The sequence below is a fragment of the Sorex araneus genome, chromosome X (assembly GCF_027595985.1).
Source record: "Sorex araneus isolate mSorAra2 chromosome X, mSorAra2.pri, whole genome shotgun sequence".
NCBI lineage: Eukaryota > Metazoa > Chordata > Mammalia > Eulipotyphla > Soricidae > Sorex > Sorex araneus.
Window position 1 is genome coordinate 200,532,614 of NC_073313.1, and position 18,819 is coordinate 200,551,432.

Here is an 18,819-nt window from a genome sequence, read left to right on the forward strand (position 1 = left end):
TGCCTACAATAGAGATGAACAAATAATTTATTAAAATATCAAAAGTATACTTACTACTTGAAGCAGTGAAAGAAAACCATTCCCAACATTATCAAAGTTCAGTTTTGCATTCTTCCATGACATTGACTCATTATACGTGAGGCTTTCACATTCACTTTTATTCATGACTTTGGATGAAGGATATATTTTCCCACTTTTTGGGTCAATGCATTTATAGAACTTGCCAGCAAATAACTGAACACCCATGATGCTAAAAGTTAGCCAAGTCATTAGGCAAACCAAAAACACATTCAAAGTAGGTAAAGCTGTCTTCAGCAAAGCTCTCACAACCACCTGGTATATTAAAAACAGAAATATAAATGTTAATTAAGAAATGCAAAACTCTTATTTAAATTGGAAATACTAGTTAATATGATGTCATAGTTATGTTAACAAAGTTAACAACTTAAAGTAGGAAAAAAGATATATTAATTAACCTATGGTACTAAAATGACTAAATAAACCTAAATTTTGATAAAAATACAGATTAAAAATATAGATATTCACAAAAAGTGTACACCAAATTCACTAAAAGCTAACAAAGCAGATTAATATAAATATTAGAATGAATAATTTCTTCACTGCATCAACATGTTGGTCAACTTTTTGTATTGAGCCAGAAATGATAAGAATCCATGTATATGTATGTTTGAGGTTATCTGGTATGCATCTAAAATAAGAGGAAATGGCACCTAGAAGTATATCTTGGAGATTGTAAATATATGAGGAGACAATAAAGGGGAAGATAAAAGAATGACCTCAAGAGGTAGCTCAATAAAGTCAAGACAGGGGATTGCTTAAACAAACAATAAATGAGCCTATGAATACATCTCAAATTGTCAAACCTCTTATTGAGCCATTATTGCTCAATCATGAGCCACTGTAAAGTGAAAAGTTTGAGAAATGACTCTGTCATCTAAAGTTTAAAACAGCAATATTTTATTTCTTCAATTTTCTTCTAACTTTAATTTTATAATCCATTTTTAAATAGTTATACTTTTATTTTGAAATTTGTCTGAGCTACATAGGATTTCACCTATAGTCTCCAAAGATTGAGCATAGCCAATTTTATAGTTCATCCTAATAATTTACCTCAGACTGTGCAGAAGGGGCTTTAAAATGAGGAAAGAAGATTGGTAAATTTGTAATGCGTGATGTGAGCCCTTTAATAAAATCAATTTCTCTTAAAATTCAATTTTATTTCATTAGTTTCATTTTTTATCAGTTTTTAAAAAGAGTCTCTTGCCCGCACAGCTGGCTGTCTTCCCCAGGGCCCCCTGGAGGGGATGGGCTCCAGCTTCCCTCCCCGCCCTGAGCAGAGCTCCTGGTGGCTGAAGACCACTGGAACCTAGCCACAGCCATGCTCAAGGCCCCCCTCCACACGTTCACACAAGCCTCAAGCAGGAAGGTACCGACAGAGGAACCCAGGTGTGTGTAATCCCATCAACGGCCAACATCTAGAGACTTAAAAACGAACTCCCAGAAGCAATATCTTATAATCTACATACATCTCCCTCTGGGAGAAACTAGCAAGCTACTGAGAGCTTCCTGCCCTCATGGGACAACCTCGCAAGCTTCCCATGGTGTATTCATATGCCAAAGCCAGTAACAAGCTGGATCTCATTCCCTTAACCCTGAAAGAGCTTCCAATATGACATCGTTGGGAAAGCCGAGTAGAGAGAGGCTTCTAAAATCTCAGGGATAGGACAGATGGAAAGGTTACTGAGACCATTCAAGAAATTCGGCGACCAACAGGATTTCGTGATTCGTGATTTGTGATAAAAAATATTCTAGAACACACTAATAATCACATATACTCATGTGACTTGAGAATGGCATTGCTTTTTAATTGACATACAAATGTCAAACAACATTGCTGTTTTTAGTATATAAAATAATGGATTGATAATAAAATGCATTGCAAAATTATTGCAAAAAAATACATTTGAAAGCATGTTTTTCTCTTCACTATTAGGGAATTTTGCTTATCTGTTTTGATTTTTATTTTGAAGAGCAATACAGAACTCAAATCTTAATAAGCAAAGCTAATAAATAGTTCCATGTTTTAAAGTAATAGGATGTAAAATTTTAGCATTAAATTGTTAAGATATAATTTTGAGAGCAAGAAAACTTGTTTATTTATAAAAACTTAGGGATTCTAAACATAAAGTTATGAATTAAAGACTTTTTTACCTTCATTTTTTCAAACTGAGATAGGACTCTTAGTGCTCGAAGAAATTTAATGGAAGCAAGTGGCTTTAGGTCTTCCCGAGTTTTGCCTATTAAGCTAAGACAAAAGACCTAGATACATACATGCAAAACAAGAGAAAATATAATTTAATTTTAAACATAATAATACAATTACAAATGCATTTTATAAATTATAAAATATAAGTTATAAAAATATAAAATAAAAATTATATGTCATGAAATATTTGAAAAATCTTTTAATACACATTTCATTATATCTTAATAATCTACAGAAACATGTAAGAATTTTATATGAAGAATCAATCATAGCAGCTGGGGTGAGAGTACAGGAAGTAAGGCACTTGCTTTTCATGAGGCTGACCAGGGTTTGATCCCCAACCTCCCATATGGTCCCCCAAGATCTGCCAGGAAAAATTCCTGAGTATAGAGCCAGGAATAGCCCCTGAGCACTAACAGGTGTGTTCCCAAACTCAACAAATAAATAAAAATAAATTAAAAAAATCAATCATGAAAGGACAAAACAATAACTTTTGCTATTAATAGAAACATTAGATAAAAAACTTTGAGACTACTTGTGAGCAAGGAACAATGCTCAGTGCTTTTTTTTTTTTTTGCATGTGTGGTGTGTGGGGGAGAGTTAGCCATAACTGTCAGTGTTCAGGGCTTACTGCTGCCCTTGCTCTGGGATCGCTCCAGGCAGTGTTCAGGTAATCATATGCAGTGTCAGTGATCAAATCATAGTCTGTAGTTTAAAGGCAAGCATCATAACTCCTATGCTAGCTCTCTGCCACTTATCATTATTATTATTATTATTATTATTATTATTATTTGCTTTTTGGATCACACCGGCGATGCTCAGGTGTTAATCCTGGCTCTGCACTCAGGAATCATTCCTGGTGGTGCTTGGGGGACCATATGGATGCTGGGAATCGAAGCTGGGTTGGCTGCATGAAAGGCAAGCACCCTACCTGCTGTGCTACTGCTCCCACCCCTAATTATTATTTTTTCGGTCAGAAATAAGGATCAAATTTAGATAATTTGCAGTATGTTAATAGTTTAGTGATTATTTATCAAAACAAAATATGGATATCTTTATATATGCAACCATGTGTAATTATTGCTAAAATAAAATTTTAAGGATTTCAGAAGAGACATCAAGGAGTAATTTTTAGAATATAGATAAGTGCATAAAATATTTCAAATTTATAAGAAATGTTAATGAAGATGTAACAAAGTGATTGACATTTATTTCATTGTCCCTTCATATTTCCTCCAAATGAAAACTTTGATCCTTCTCTTCATGAATAGCCTTCAAATGAAGAGTTTCTACTTTCTATAATCCTTATGCTGAAGAAATTGTTTTGAAGTGAGCTTTAAAGTGGGTTTTGTTTACATAAGCATAGAGGAATATAGATATGAAAGAACAATGATCAAGGGCAATAGAGAGAGTACAGTAGATTGGGTGTTTGCTTGTCATGCAGCTGACCCAGGTTTGATTCCCAGCACCCCATAGGGTCCCCAGAGTCCCACGAGAAGCTAAGAGCCAGGAGTAAACCCTAAGCACAAAAGAGCTATGAGAAGGAAATAGGATGGTTGGTTCTAGGTATAGTAGTCATAAATAATCTAAAGACTTTAGGATGAATGCATTTCAAGATATTGTGTAATGGATTTATTTGCAAATGTGGGTTCATAGGTAACTGTCAAAATAATCCAGGAATAAAGAGGTCAAGTTTTTTAAATTCTAGAAAGAAAAGTAAAAGGGTGGATGTTAGACTTGGCAAAAGAAGAAAACATCCAGTTTGTTTACAAGAGGAGTTAATTTTCAATAATTAATTTATAATATAGAGATCAAATACTGTAAGTCATTGCATATTGAATATATATTAAATGTATATACATTGAAACATTGCTTATTAAATAGAGTTATTTGTTCATTCAAAAATTCTCAATACTTACTATGTGATAAGAATTGTTTTGGCCTGTTACAATTTTTGTACATTTGCAGCCACAAATGCAGCTGTGTGACATGTTAACTTTTACAACACTGATAAATAAGAGTAGCACACTGTATTGGATGGAATATAATATAGAAGGCAGCCAATCCCTATTAAGAAAGTGTAAACACAGAAGGCTTAACCTGTAACAACATTTTGGCAATCTCTTAAACAAGGACTTAATGACTCCATGGTGAAATAATCTAACTTTCTTGGAAGGAAACATTTTTTTGATCATTCTGTTAACAAATTATTGATAAATTGCAATATGAAATAAATTATTGAAGACCTACTATGGAGGTAGGCTTAAGGGGTGTTTGGGAAAATTGGAGACAATGGTGGAGGGAAGGTGTGATAGTGGTGGGATTGGTGTTAGAATATTGAATGCCTGAAGCAAATCATCACGAACAATTTTGATTTTTTTTGGGGGGGGTTGGGTCACACCCAGCGATGCACAGGGGTTACTCCTGGCTCATGTACTCAGGAATTACTCCTGACGGTGCTCGGGGGACCATATGGAATGCTGGGAATCAAACCCGGGTTGGCCGCGTGCAAGGCAAACTCCCTACCCGCTGTGCTATTGCTCCAGCGCCCATCACGAACAATTTTGGAAATCACAGTGTTTCTATAAAGTATAAGGGGAAAATAAATAAAAAAAAAACGAGAAAAAAATTGATTCGGGTACAGTGGGTAAAGTAGGAAATTTAAGTGAGAAAAAAAAATCTTCCCTAATAAAATTTATCTTTTAGTGGTAGATGACAGGCAAAAACCAAAATAAATGAATAAATTATTTTGCATAATAGATTCTAGAAGGAAAACACTGGAGTGGCTACAGTTTAATGGAGTAGTGAGAAAAGATCTAATTTCAACAGTTTATTTCATGAAAGACATGAATGAAGTGAGCAGTAAAAAATTTCAAGTGAAAGAAAAAATAAGTGCAAAGTCCCTGAGATGTTGTAAACTTGTTCATCTGAACTTAAGAAGCCCGGTGCTGGTAGTACAGTTGAGGGACTAGGGATAGGGGGAATGGAGAGATTCAAGTGGTAAAATTACATCATGTAAATATTTGTAGACATTTGATTAGAGTCTATAGCTTTTACACTCATAAAATGTGGTTCTTATTGAATGGTTTCAGGAGGATACATAACAAGAGTATCTTCTATTTTACATTAAAGTTTGGTTGAATGTTGGGAATAGAACAAATATGTGCAGTGCTGGAAGCAGACATTCACATGAAACCTTTTTGTCGTGATACTAATGAGAAGTCTGGAGGGCTTGTATCAGTGTGAAGGTCAAGATCTAATTTTAAATATATGCTTTAAAATTGTGGCAAAATAATCTAAAGACTTTAGGATGAATGCATTTCAAGATACTGTGTAATGCATTTATTTGCAAATGTGGGTTCATAGGTAACTGTTAAAATAATCCAGTAATAAAGAGCTCAAGTTCTTTAAATTTTAGAAAGAAAAGTAAGAGTAGATGTTAAACTTGGCAAAAGAAGGAAACATGGGATGTTGGTGATTAGACAAGTATAGAGGAAAAAAGGAAGAAATAAGATAATAGAGAAGTAACAGAATAAGGACAAATAAGGAGGAATATGTTAAATAACCTTTTAGAAAGTTTTTAAAATACATACAACAACAACCAGGAAGTCGAGTCTGTACCACGCATTTTTGAAATAGGCTTTAAAGCCATATGCCATCCACTTCAGAAGCATTTCCAAAATGAAGATGTAAGTGAAGATCATGTCAGCATATTCTAGTAAGATTTTAATGGTCTTTCTCTGATCAATGTATATATCTTCCAAAGCCTGTGGATTAAAAAAAAGTTAAAGACATATAATTTATACAATAATTCTGGTGGCATGGAGGAATAAAATCTCCTCTCCGTGACAGGTTATTGTTTCAATTACTGGTTTATTGTTCTTGAATTTATTCATACAATCCATCGTGAGTTATTTTTAGTCGATGCAATAGCAAATATCATTAGTTAGTGGCAGAATTTATTTTTTACATTCACTGTCATCCCGTTGCTCATCGATTTGTTCGAGTGGGCACCAGTAATGTCTCTCATTGTGAGACTTATTGTTACTGTTTGTGGCATATCCAATACGCCACGGGTAGCTTGCCAGGCTCTGCCATGCGGACTCGATACTCTCGATAGCTTGCCAGGCTCTCCGAGAGGGGCAGAGGAATGGAACACGGGTCAGCCGTGTGAAAGGCGAACACCCTACCTCGGTGCAATCGCTCCAGCCCATTTTTTACATTAAATATATTAATTCTATTATATATGAATTATCTCAATAAGATGAAAAAGTGACTCTGCCTACTGTAGTCAGCTGTTTATACTATGCAATTTGGGAGAATATAATACAATTTATAAATATAAATAAATGTACAGAGTTAGTATACCACTCTTTTGGTTCTTTCTTATTCTATGAGAAACAAATCTTCAGTGGGTAGCCTTGAATTATATTTAATACATGTGCAGATATTTATAATTTCCAAGGATTAAAATTGTTAGGTCAATGGTTAAGCACATTTCTGATTCAAAATTTGTTTGAAACTTATGCATCAATTATATTATTACTTAGTAGGTAGAAAAGTACTAGTATAATAGCACTGTAGCACTGTTGTCCTGTTGTTCATCCATTTGCTCGAGCGGGCACCAGTAATGTCTCCATTGTGAGAATTGCTGTTACTGTTTTTGGCATATCGAATATGCCACAGGTAGCTTGCCAGGTTCCGCAGTGCAGGTGGGATATTCTCGGTAGCTTGCTGGGCTAGCCGAGAGGGACAAAGGAATTGAACCTGCATCGGCTGTGTGCAATTTATATGAGCATATTATTAAACTTTAAAACTTCATTAAAACAAGACTTAAATATCTATTAACAGACTTTTTCTTATTGTTCTTCACATATTTAAAAATTATATCATTTATTTAATATTCAATGAAATATTTACAGATTTTTGAATTGTGATTTGTACCTTCCAACTAAAATACACATGAAATTTGGTGTTATAATAAGAATTCTTGAGTAAATAATTGGCCTGGTGATTTCTTTATAAATAGACAATCTTCTGATATACTCCTCTATAAAACTATTAAGTACTTTTACTTACCAGAGTACCTGTGCTAACCAGAGTGATAATGCCAATGAAACACTTAAAAAAGCTATTTTCTACTATCTTGCAACAGGTTTTCCTTATATTCTGCCAAATTTTTCCTTTCTTGGTTTTTTTATTGATTTGATCTGATGAAGATTGTTGTCCATATCCTGTCAAGAATGAACTTATTAAGAATAAAAATCCAAGGAATTCATAAAAATAATTATCACAGTCTTTCTATCATATACTGTAGTAATTCTTATGTTTTGAGTCTAATACTTATAGTGTCTCATATATAGGCATGCTATTTTACCCCTATAGCAGCACTAAAATCATTGAGGAATCAAAAGTATTTTTAATTTAATACAGAAAAAAATAAAAAGAAAAAATTTAATTTAGTACAGTATTAGTAGGAGGGAAAAAGAAACGAGAAAGTTTGGGATGATTTAGAATGTTACCTCACCCACAGAATCTGAAATAGAAAAAACAGTCTGAAAATAGAACAATTTCCCAGTCCTATGATGTACACACACACACAAAACCTTCTCAAAATCGCATTTAGTAAAATGTCTGAAAAATTCACCTCCTGAGAGTCAATAAACATTACCATTTAAAAACACAAAAGTATATCAGATATTAAGAGGTATAGTATTTTTAATTAATTAAATTAATCCCAATCATCAAACTGCCATAGATTGAGAACTCTGATATTTAAGGAAGTAGCTAGTGTAATTGATTACTTTGTAGGTGTGGTATACATTTATTTAAAGATTACCTTCAGTTGGAGAAGATTAACGTGAATAATTTAAAACTTCAGAAGGGAGTTATTAACAGGTAAAAAAATAAAGAAATTGAAGTATATAGAATTTAAGGTAATCATATTTCTTTTTAGAATTTTTTGCCTAAAGTCATCTTTGGTTAAAAAAATAAATGTTTTCTTCTATGCCATAGACATACAATTTCTAAAATTGAACATTTTCCAATTTTCACTTTAAAAATTTTCAGTGATTTGAGTGTTTATAACTTTGATAGTATTTAAATATTAACTTTATGTCATGGGCAAAATGTATGCTTTTTTACAATAAGTCTATTTATTATAAACACATCTCTTAATGTTCATGTATAATATCAAGTATGACAATTATTTGGTTTATATTTCTCTGTGAGTTAGAGAATATTTTCAAATGAGCATTTTAAATACTGCCTCCATTTCATGAGTCATAAGAAAAATTTATCTCACTTCAAGCTTTATATTTTTATAATTCTATTTTAACTATGTTTTCTTTTCATTCATCATAGTCTATCCCTCTGCACACAGCCACATAATTATAAATATAAAAGTTAACACTGAATGTTTGCATCATTTACTCAATATTAATTACAGCATGAAAAATATAATTTTCTAACAATATTATTAATATCTTCAATGTATCTAACATTGTCCATAGTTGTTTTCTTCATCGGCTAAATCAATCAATCTTTCTGTAAATCAGATTAATGAAATAGGATGGTAAAAATACTGATTATTATAATTCAGTATAATTAAAAAATCTTTTTGTTTTCTTTCTATTTTCAGATTATAAATATATACATAATATATTTTTAAATCACATGAGTTATTATTAGCTCTTATTAAGTCTTATTGTTATTAAGTTTAATATTCTTATATTATATATTAAGACATAATTAAGAAAACAGTGAGAAAGAGCAAATGGGAGACTAGGGCTTAAACACATGCTGTCGAGTTATAGAGTTAACAATCTTTACTGCATTAAACTCCCAAGGGAAAACTTTTTCCCTATTTTTGAAATGTTAACTTTTTCTCTTTGATATTTATTGTGTTTCTACCAAGATATATAGTCTATGTGTCAATACAGGTCTATACATATACGTCTATTCGTGTATCTGTACTCCTAAGACATGTTAATAAATTCTTTAAAGCCAAAGAAAATATTAAGAGGTTTCTATACAGAAAATAATAAGAGGAATTTAAATGCCAAAGAAATATATTTTTCTGACCTTTTTTAAGACGCTTTGCTAACTCATGCTCATTGAGTATTTCTTCTTCTTCAGAGAGAATTATATCAACTGTACTGCACTCTGATGAGCTGGTTTGTTTTACCTTCTGAAAAGTAAAATCCAACCAAAAAGAAAACTTTTGCTAACATTTTGGAAAAGTTTAATATTATTTTTAGAAATAAGAAAAATACATAAAACTTACCAATAGAATTAAAAACTTCAGGCTAATTTAGTAGTTGATATTAAGATATAATCTTGAGAGTTTAAGTTCAAAAATTAGTTTAAAATGTCTAATTTAGGCCAAGATGTGATCCCAGAGGCCACACATGTGTGGCCTCACCACAGCTGCACTAGCATGATTCCAGAGGCCAGCTAAACTACTTTTGGTACCGGCAGCTCCTTGCAGATATGTCTCTAGACTGAGAATTAAGCCATGGCCCCATGCCTGCCCAGGAGGGGAAAGGTTTTTCTCTCTCACCTTTTCCTTGCCAGGTGTTGCAGGGGAGTGGGGGTGAAGGGTGTGATGACCGCCATATTATGAGGACCACTAATGAGAGATACAAGCTTGCAATGACCCAATTTCTGGAAGAAATTTCCCTGGACTTAGTTGCTAAAATACAGAAGTCCAAAACCGCACGGCCTCGGTTGAAGAGACTTCATATTTCTTTACAGCAGGTCTGACTCTAGTGGGGAACTCCTAACAATAATAGTGAGCTTTTTGTTGAAATATTGAATCTAACCAAAGTAAAGAGAAAGGAAAGTGAAATTTATCAGTTACACAGTTGGGGGTGGATGGATGGGGGATGGGAGGTATACTGGGGTTTTTTTGGTGGTGGAATATGTGCACTGGTGAAGGGATGGTTGATTCAGCATTGTGTAACTGAGACTTAAGCCTGAAAGCATTGTAATTTTCCACATGGTGATTCAATAAAAATAAATAAATAAAATGTCTAATTTAAATGGAGTAATTAAAATTAAAATTATTAGCTGATAAAATGTATTAGCTAATAATAACTGTTAGCTTATTTATTAAGCTAACAGCCCTGGATGGAGCGATAGCACAATGCGTAGGGCATTTGTCTTACAAGTGGCCAACCCAGATTTGATTCCTCTGCCCCTCTCAGAGAGTCCAGCAAGCTACCAAGAGTATCTCTGCCAAGCAGAGCCTGGCAATCTACCTGTGGCGTATTTGATATGCCAAAAACAGTAACAACACATCTCACAATGGAGATTTTACTGGTGCCTGCTTGAGCAAATCAATGTGCAACGGGATGACAGTGACAATGAGTAACACTTATGCTAAAAGATATATAAACTATTTTTAATTTCAAAAAGGATTTGGATTCTCAAGCTTTCTTGAAGTTATTCACAAGATTCTCTACATAATATTTCAAATATATATGCACTATCAGGATAATTACTTGATGCTAAAAAGTAGACAGACACAAGTACAAAATACACATAGTTTTAATGTTCAATCAGTCCAGACACTCTTGTGTATCATCATAGAACAGGATTGATTTTAGGTTATTTTGAAGTGAAATGAAGAACTGATATGAGAAATATGGCCTAGAATAGGCTGGAAAAGTGATGCCAGGTCAATGAAAGAGTAAAGCTGTAGGAACTCATATTCTCTCCCATTCTTCACTACTTTTTCTTTTGAAGCATCATAGTTTACAATAATGTTGATATTATTGTTTTCTTTTGAAAAATTGAATCACTGAGACATACAGTTGCAAAGTTGCTCATGATCAAGTCCCAGTAATGCAATGTAAAATGTTCCAACACCCATCCCATCATCAGTGCACATTGCACATTTCCTAAATATCTGGTTTCCCTCCTGCCTTCCCCTGCCTCACCAGCCTCAGCCTGCCTCTTTGCCAGTCTCTCTCTCTCTCTCTCTCTCTCTCTCTCTCTCTCTCTCTCTCTCTCTTATTTTCCTTTTAGGCACTGTGGTTTGCAATACTGTTACTGAAAGGGTATCATGCATATCACTTTACCTCCTTTCAGCACTCAGTTTGTGTCCAGAGTGATCATTTCCAACTATCATTGTCCTAGCAGTCCCTTCCTTGTCCTAACGGCATTCCCTCTTCCCCTTGGTGACAAGGTTTTTACCATGGACAAGTCCTCTTGGCTCTTGTTTCTACTGTCTTTAGCTACTATTAACATACTAGTCTTTATATGCTGCAATGAGTGCAATCATTGTTTGTCTATTGTTTTATCCTTATAACACTACCACATCTCTCCAGTCTGCTCTTGACTATAGTTCTAAACTCTGTAGGATAAGTTAATCATGACTTTGTACATGCAGCAATAATACTACTGACATGTTTTACCATTACTTGAAAAAAATGTTCTCACTTGAATTTACATTGGTGGTGGAGAATGGGCACTGGTGGAGGGATGAGTATTCGACCATGGTATGACTGAAATGTAATCACAGAAGTGTGTAAGTCTGTAATTCTATCTATGATGTTTCATTTAATTTTTTTAATTTAAAAAAATTTTAAAAAGAAAAAAAGGAAAATTGCATGAAATCTGTCACTGTCACCCCCGTATTCATCAATTTGCTTGAGCAGGCACCAGTAACATCCATTGTGAGACTTGTTGCTGTTTTTGGTATATTGAATACGCCACAGGTAGCTTGCCAGGCTCTCTGAGAAGGATGGACGTATTGAACCTGGGTTGGCCGTGTGCAAAGCAAACGCCCTACCCCCTTGTGCTATCACTCCGTTATTTATTTAGAAAATAAACAAGATTGCAAAATCACTAGCAAGACTCACAAAGAAAGAAAGAGAGAGAACCCTAATAAACCATCTGAGAAATGAAAAGGGGGACATCACAACAGAAACCAAAGAAATTCAAAAGATCATCAGAGACTACTTTAAAAGTCTGTATAGCATGAAACAAGAAACAATTACATATAAATAAGTATTGAGTGGAACTCAGGACCAGATAGTGTGAATAGCAACTCCTGCAAACTCAATATTTACAGGTATTTAGAGGTATATGAAGTTGAATCATTTGTACATATTTTCATATCTATACTTTCTATAAACACTGGTAAGAATTATTAATTATCTTGATAAGGTATATTATAATAAATAGCTCTTTTACCCAGAGATGGATGAAGAGAAGTGGACACACAAAAGTATGTCACAGAAGAATTTTCTTTTTTTTTAACGGTAGTAATATTAACTAAAAGAAAATGAACCTGAAAACACTGGGCATGAGGAAGAGTGAATATGTTTGTATAAAACAAAAATTTTTCACTGGAGTTGAAACGACATTGAATAGATGAAATTCAACTCTTATTAGGGGTCTGTATAAGAAGTTAATACATACAGAAGCTACCAAATTCCTAAACATCTATAAAAAAATAGTACAGGGGACTTTGGGGACCTGGAAAGGTTCATTGTCTGTCTTTCCTCATTGAGAGCTGAGATAATTTTCTAATGAGTTTCAATATGGAGCTAAGGCACTAAAGTGACCTCCAAATATGCAGATTTTCATTCCATTATATCCCCTACTAAAACTTTATACTGCTGGCAAATTTGAAAAATGAAATTGCACTTAGTAGAACATGTTTTAGAAACTTGGAACAAATATCTATCCTGCTGCAAGTGATATACAGTTCAAACTAGAGACTTTTCTTTATTTCTTTAGTCCAATTCCATTAGATTTTGTAATATGCTGCAGGAATAAATTGACAAAAATCTGGGAAGTTAGCAAGCAAGGCAAGCATCTTAGTATTCTTCTAGTCAATCTCAGATTTTAAAGATGAAAAAATTCTACAGAGTTTAATGATTTCTCCCAAAATACATGATTTAGAAATTTAGATATTTTTAGTTCTTTTTACATTCATACTACCTGCTTCTATAAGTCATTAAACTCTACAACAATAATTGTAAGTGGGCATTATTCTATGGTAATGAATTATTTCTTAATCCTTCTGTCCCTTCAAAGAAATAGATTTAGTCTTCACTCTACAAATGAAAAAACTGAAATTGGGGAAGTTTATTACTTGATCTGGAACAAATATCAGATGTGGTATAGCTAGGATTAAATGGTTGATCTCACTGGGACTTCAGCACTGGCTCACTGCAATTAAAAACAATGCTAGAAAACTACACAATCATAATATTAAGATAGCTTACCTCTTTGCTGCTTCCATCACCCGACTTGCTTTGAACCTCCTTATTGTCCAGATTTTCTATATCAGATTCTCCTGAAGCAATTGGTACAGATTCTGAGATGCTAGGGCTGGGGATAAGTGATTGACTCTCATTTTCAGTCATTGTGTTTTTCTCTGCATCACTGCCTTTTTCCTTATCTTTGAGGAAAGATTGGGTGTTGCTCAATTCAGAAAGTGTATGGTCAGAAATATTCTCTTTAACATATACCTCATTTACATTGTCCATTTTCTTCTTTGAAGCATTTTGATTTTTGCATAATATTTTGGACAGCACAGAGTTTATTCCTTTCTTAATCTTTGCCATTGCAATTTGGAGATTTTTTGTTTCATCATTGACTTCAGTTGTTGCAGCCTTGTATGAACTAAATGAGCACACCAATGCCATAAACAGGTAAAGTAGCTAAATGAGAAAGTAAGTAAAATTTATATATATGATTATCATTGAATATATATTTTTGTTCTCTTTCAAACAATAAAATTTCATAAAATGAGCTTATGTGACATCTGAGAGCTGTATGGACCACAATGTTCTTCAGTACTTACCCTGGATCATGAGCTATACTGGGCATTTATAGCCAAATATATGTCTTAAGGACAAGCATATCATGGAATACAATTTAGTTCTTCATTGGGGGTAAAAAGGCATAGATGTCAAATATGGTATTTTATATATGTGTCAAATACAAATTTCAAATATCAAGCTTATACATTAGAATAAATGTTTGTCTTGCTTTTGAAATTTATTTTCTTTTGTTTGTTTGTTTGTTTTGTTTTGGGGCCATAGCCAGTAAGGCTCGACATTACTCCTGACTCTGCACAAGAATCATTCCTGGTGAGCTCGGGGGACCATTTGGGGTGCTTGGAATTGAACCCAGGTTGGCTGCATGCAAAGCAAACGTCCTACCTGCTGTCGCTCCAGTTCGTGATATATTTTAAAAAAATAAATATATGCCAATTTGGTAAGTATATGACAGGGGTAGGCCCAAGGTGAAACAGAAGTGATGAAGAAAGGCACTAATAGGATGGAATCTATCCCATACTCTTTAAATGTCTTTTGGGAGATGAACTTGTTATCTTTGACTCATAGGTAAAGGAAAGATATTGAGTCTTTTATTGATCTGAGAAAAATGTTCTTATGTAAGTTGTTTTTCAAAGAAGTTAAAACTGTTAAACTATATCTATAAATATGGTTAACATTTAGATTTTATTCTATAGGTTAAGAATGAGGTCTGAAGTCACATCAGAACTATTTGCTAAAGGATACCAATGATACTTTGAGTAGTCAAGCTATAAGCAGTGTGAGCCAAACAAAAAAGTGTATGTCACATATGTATAAATAAAACAGGTGAAATTTGTTTTACTAATGTTTTCATAATATGTAAACCACTATTATTTTAAAATGTGTTCAAGATAAAAATTATTGATGAAATAATTTGTATTTGACAGAGCAAGGCTTTAAATCCAGTGTATATTAATGTGTGGCTCATATAAAACTGGGTCACTGATCTTTCAACTGATCTGTACTCACAAGTGGCAAGAGCCATCAGAATGGATAACATAAACCACTGGACCTCATAAATTCAAATCGTAACAATATTTGACGATTTTACACCAAAGTTTCAATGAAAACTTAAAAGCATAAATTACTTACCAATAAGTTTCCAATTAAAATTACCATCATGTAAAAAGAAAGGCAAAAAGGTATGTTTGCAACCTTAAAGCAATCCCATAAAGTCTCTATCCACTCTCCACAAACAATTCGGAATACATTCAGGTAGGAGTGGAAAAAGTCATTCATGTGCCAGCGTGGGAGTTGACAGTCTTCATCTATGTTGCAGATATAACTTTCATAACTAGAACCAAAGAACTTCAGGCCAATCACAGCAGAAAAGAACATGAACATAAGTAATAGGAGAACCAAGTCTTTCAAGGCCACCAATGAGTTATTAAGAGTCCACATCAAGATCTGAAATGTTGGCCAATATTTCCCCACCTTGAAAATTCGTAACTAATAGAGAAATATAAAAACAAGAGTAAAAAACCAATGTTAGAAGACTTTAACTAATAACTACTTATAATCAGTAACTATTAAAATTTCTGTCAATAATAAACACATTCATGTATGCAGCATTGAATGAAATATCCAGTTCTGAGCATTATTAAATTACTAAATTAGCATTAATAACAATTTATTTAATTTATAATACTTAAGATAGCAATATATATATACATACACACACATATATATATACACAAACACATATATATGTGTGTATATATATACATATATATATATTGCTTTTTGGGTCATATCCAGCAATGCACAGGGTTTACACCTGGCTTTGCACTCAAGAATTACCCCTGGCTCAGGGGAACCATATAAGATGCTGGGGATCGAACCTGGATCAGACGTGTGCAAGGCAAATGCTCTACCCACTGTACTACTGCTCCAGCCCCAACAGTTTATATATACATTTTTTATTTACCTTTTTTTTGTTTTTGTTTTTAAATATTTTTTATTATTTTCTTTTATTATTGAATATCTCTGTGGAAAGTTACAAAGCTTTAAGGCTTAAGTCTCAGTTACACAATGCTCGAACACCCATCCCTTCACCAGTGCACATATTCCACCACCAAGAACCAAAGTAAACCTCCTCCCCAACCCCCCAACCCCCAGCCCCCCACCCTGCCTGTGTAGCTGATAAATTTCACTTTACTGTCTCTTTACTTTGATTACATTCAATATTTCAACAAAAAACTTACTATTATTGTTTGAAGTCCCCCCCCCCCGCCCCGCTTAAGTCAGACCTGTTCTAGCAGAAATTTCTCTGGACTTAGTTACTAAAATACTAAAATACAGAAATCCAAAACCTTGCGGCCACTATTGTGGCCACATGACCTCATATCTCTTCATTCTCAGAATGGAAAACAAACAGTTTATATTTTTACACCAATTTGATACTCATTCCCTCCTATTGATCTGTGAGTTCCCATTCAATGTTATATTAATAAAGCTATCCTAATTTTACTTGTTAATATTTCTTAGGGCAACCATCTACAATTTTTGTGCTGTTTACAATACACTGAATATTTTCCCACATCTGTTGTATGATATTGAGAATGTCTGCACATTCCATTAGAGTCCAGACAAAACATTCTAGGCTTAGTCTGACTATATCTCTTCTTAGCACTGGTTTTCTAATTTGTACTAGTATAGCACAAAGTATGCATAACATTCTTAGCTGCTAATATGGAAGTGAATTTAGTGAAATAAAAGTCATATGTCATTTTATATATGCTACATGTTTGTAAATCATTTTTAGTACATAATTTATTTTCTGAACTTGAGGGTAAAATAAAACTTATAAACACAAAACTTAATTATCTTTTATCTAATATCTTTGATATTATCCTTTATCACATTCTTTTTAAAATTTTCTATCTTGTGGCTGGAGGAACCAGTTGGGATGGGATATGCATGCCAAAAGTAGATAATAGAACAAATACAATGACTTCTCAGTGTCTGTGTTGCAAGCCGTAATGCCCAAAAGTAGAGAGAGTATGGGGAATATTGTCTGCCACAGAGGCAGGGGGAGGGTGGGAAAAGGGGGCTATACCCGGGATATCGGAGGTGGGGAATATGCACTGGTGGAGGGATGGGTGTTTGATCATTGTGTGATTCTAATCCAAACATGAAAGCTTGTAACTATCTCACGGTGATTCAATAAAATAAAATTTTTAAAAAAGAAAAACATTTCTATCTTGGATCTTCCCTACATTTTATAACAATAAGTAACACAAAGCTATGGATATGTATTAAGACAAATTTCTGAAGAATTAGTAGGATAAGATCAAACTTATTTAGTTGCTCTTAATTCTTTCATTATGTGACATCATTCTATGTATCAATGCATTACATTTTCATCAATGCCTTTGTAATGGAATTTTTCTTTAGTTTTTTCGACCTCCACATACAGACACATACTGATTCTCACTCAAATCTGAAAAACTGAGTTAAATTTTCAGTAAATAAAATTTATATCTTGGATCCTACTTACCAGCCTGAATGTTCGAAAATAAGTCAAATCATAAATATTTACTAGATAAAGTTCTGTTAAACCATGGAACACAACAAGGCTATCAAAAATGTTCCAGTGAACTTTGAAATACCCATATGGATGCATGGCAATGATTTTAAAAACCATTTCTGCTGTGAAAACACCAAGAAAAACCTAAAGAAAAGCAAAACACACGAGTGAGAATGACTCCAATATTTCTTTCAGAAACTTCTACACAAATTACATTACTTCACTGTCACATTCTTCATAGTTGCTTTTAAAGATATGATTATTTTTTTAATCTGTGTTATAAAGAGAGTCTTATAAAATTTTTTGTTGGGGGGTAGTGTGGGGACCACAACCAGTGATGCTCAGGAGTTATTCCTGGCTCTGCCCACATGAATAAATCCCAGCAGTTCTCAGTAGACGCTATGGAATGCTAAGGATTGAGCCCAGGTCAGCAAGATAACTGCACAACCCACTGTACTATTGCGCCGTCCCATTCTCATACATTTTAAATTAAAAAAATTTGTTAGGGCTGCAGCGATAGCACAGCAGTAGGGCGTTAGCCTTTCACCTGGCTGATCTGTGTTCGATTCCTCTGCCCCTCTCAGAGAGCCCAGCAAGTTACCGAGAGTATCGCACCCGCCTGGCAGAGCCTGGCAAGCTACCCATGGTGTATTGGATATGCCACAAACAGTAACAATAAGTCTCACAATGAGAGATGTTACTGGTGCCCGCTTGAGCAAATTGATGAGATGACAGTGACAGTGAGGCTAGAGAGAAAGCTCAATGGGTTGAATTCATGCTTTGTGCAAAAGGCTCAGATTCATTCTCTGTCACTGTATAGATCTATTCATTTCATCAATTAGCAACCCCCTAGTACTACACCAGGTGTAGCTCCCATGTATCACTGGGTATAGCCAATCCCCACCAGCCCCCATAAAATATTAAACAATGTTAAACAATTGAGAACTGAAATCTTCTTTATTATGGGAGCAATACCCAGCAGTGTTCTGAGTGCCTGGGGCACTTTCAGGGACACTGTGACATCTGTGATGTCAGCTGCCAGTTTGGTGCTCAGATTGCAGTGCTTGGGGCCACCAACACTACAGTTTGCCATATGCTTAGGACAAATGCAGTGATAGGGATTGAAGATGAGACTCTGCGCATGCTAGGATATCACTTGAGCAATC

General features: G+C 34.1%; 1 protein-coding gene across 2 annotated transcripts in view; it reads right to left on the reverse strand.

Moving 5' to 3' along the window:
- The window catches only part of SCN7A (sodium voltage-gated channel alpha subunit 7), an 87,618-nt gene that overhangs the window by 12,080 nt on the left and 56,719 nt on the right, over positions 1 to 18,819 (reverse strand). For both annotated transcript variants that reach the window (XM_055123089.1, XM_055123088.1), the window contains 8 exons: positions 17,624 to 17,797; positions 15,217 to 15,573; positions 13,528 to 13,965; positions 9,371 to 9,476; positions 7,367 to 7,521; positions 5,881 to 6,054; positions 2,233 to 2,340; positions 55 to 333 (listed from right to left, as the gene is read on the reverse strand). In XM_055123089.1, coding sequence (XP_054979064.1) covers positions 55 to 333; positions 2,233 to 2,340; positions 5,881 to 6,054; positions 7,367 to 7,521; positions 9,371 to 9,476; positions 13,528 to 13,965; positions 15,217 to 15,573; positions 17,624 to 17,797 — 1,791 coding nt within the window. The remainder of the gene's footprint in view (positions 1 to 54; positions 334 to 2,232; positions 2,341 to 5,880; positions 6,055 to 7,366; positions 7,522 to 9,370; positions 9,477 to 13,527; positions 13,966 to 15,216; positions 15,574 to 17,623; positions 17,798 to 18,819) is intronic.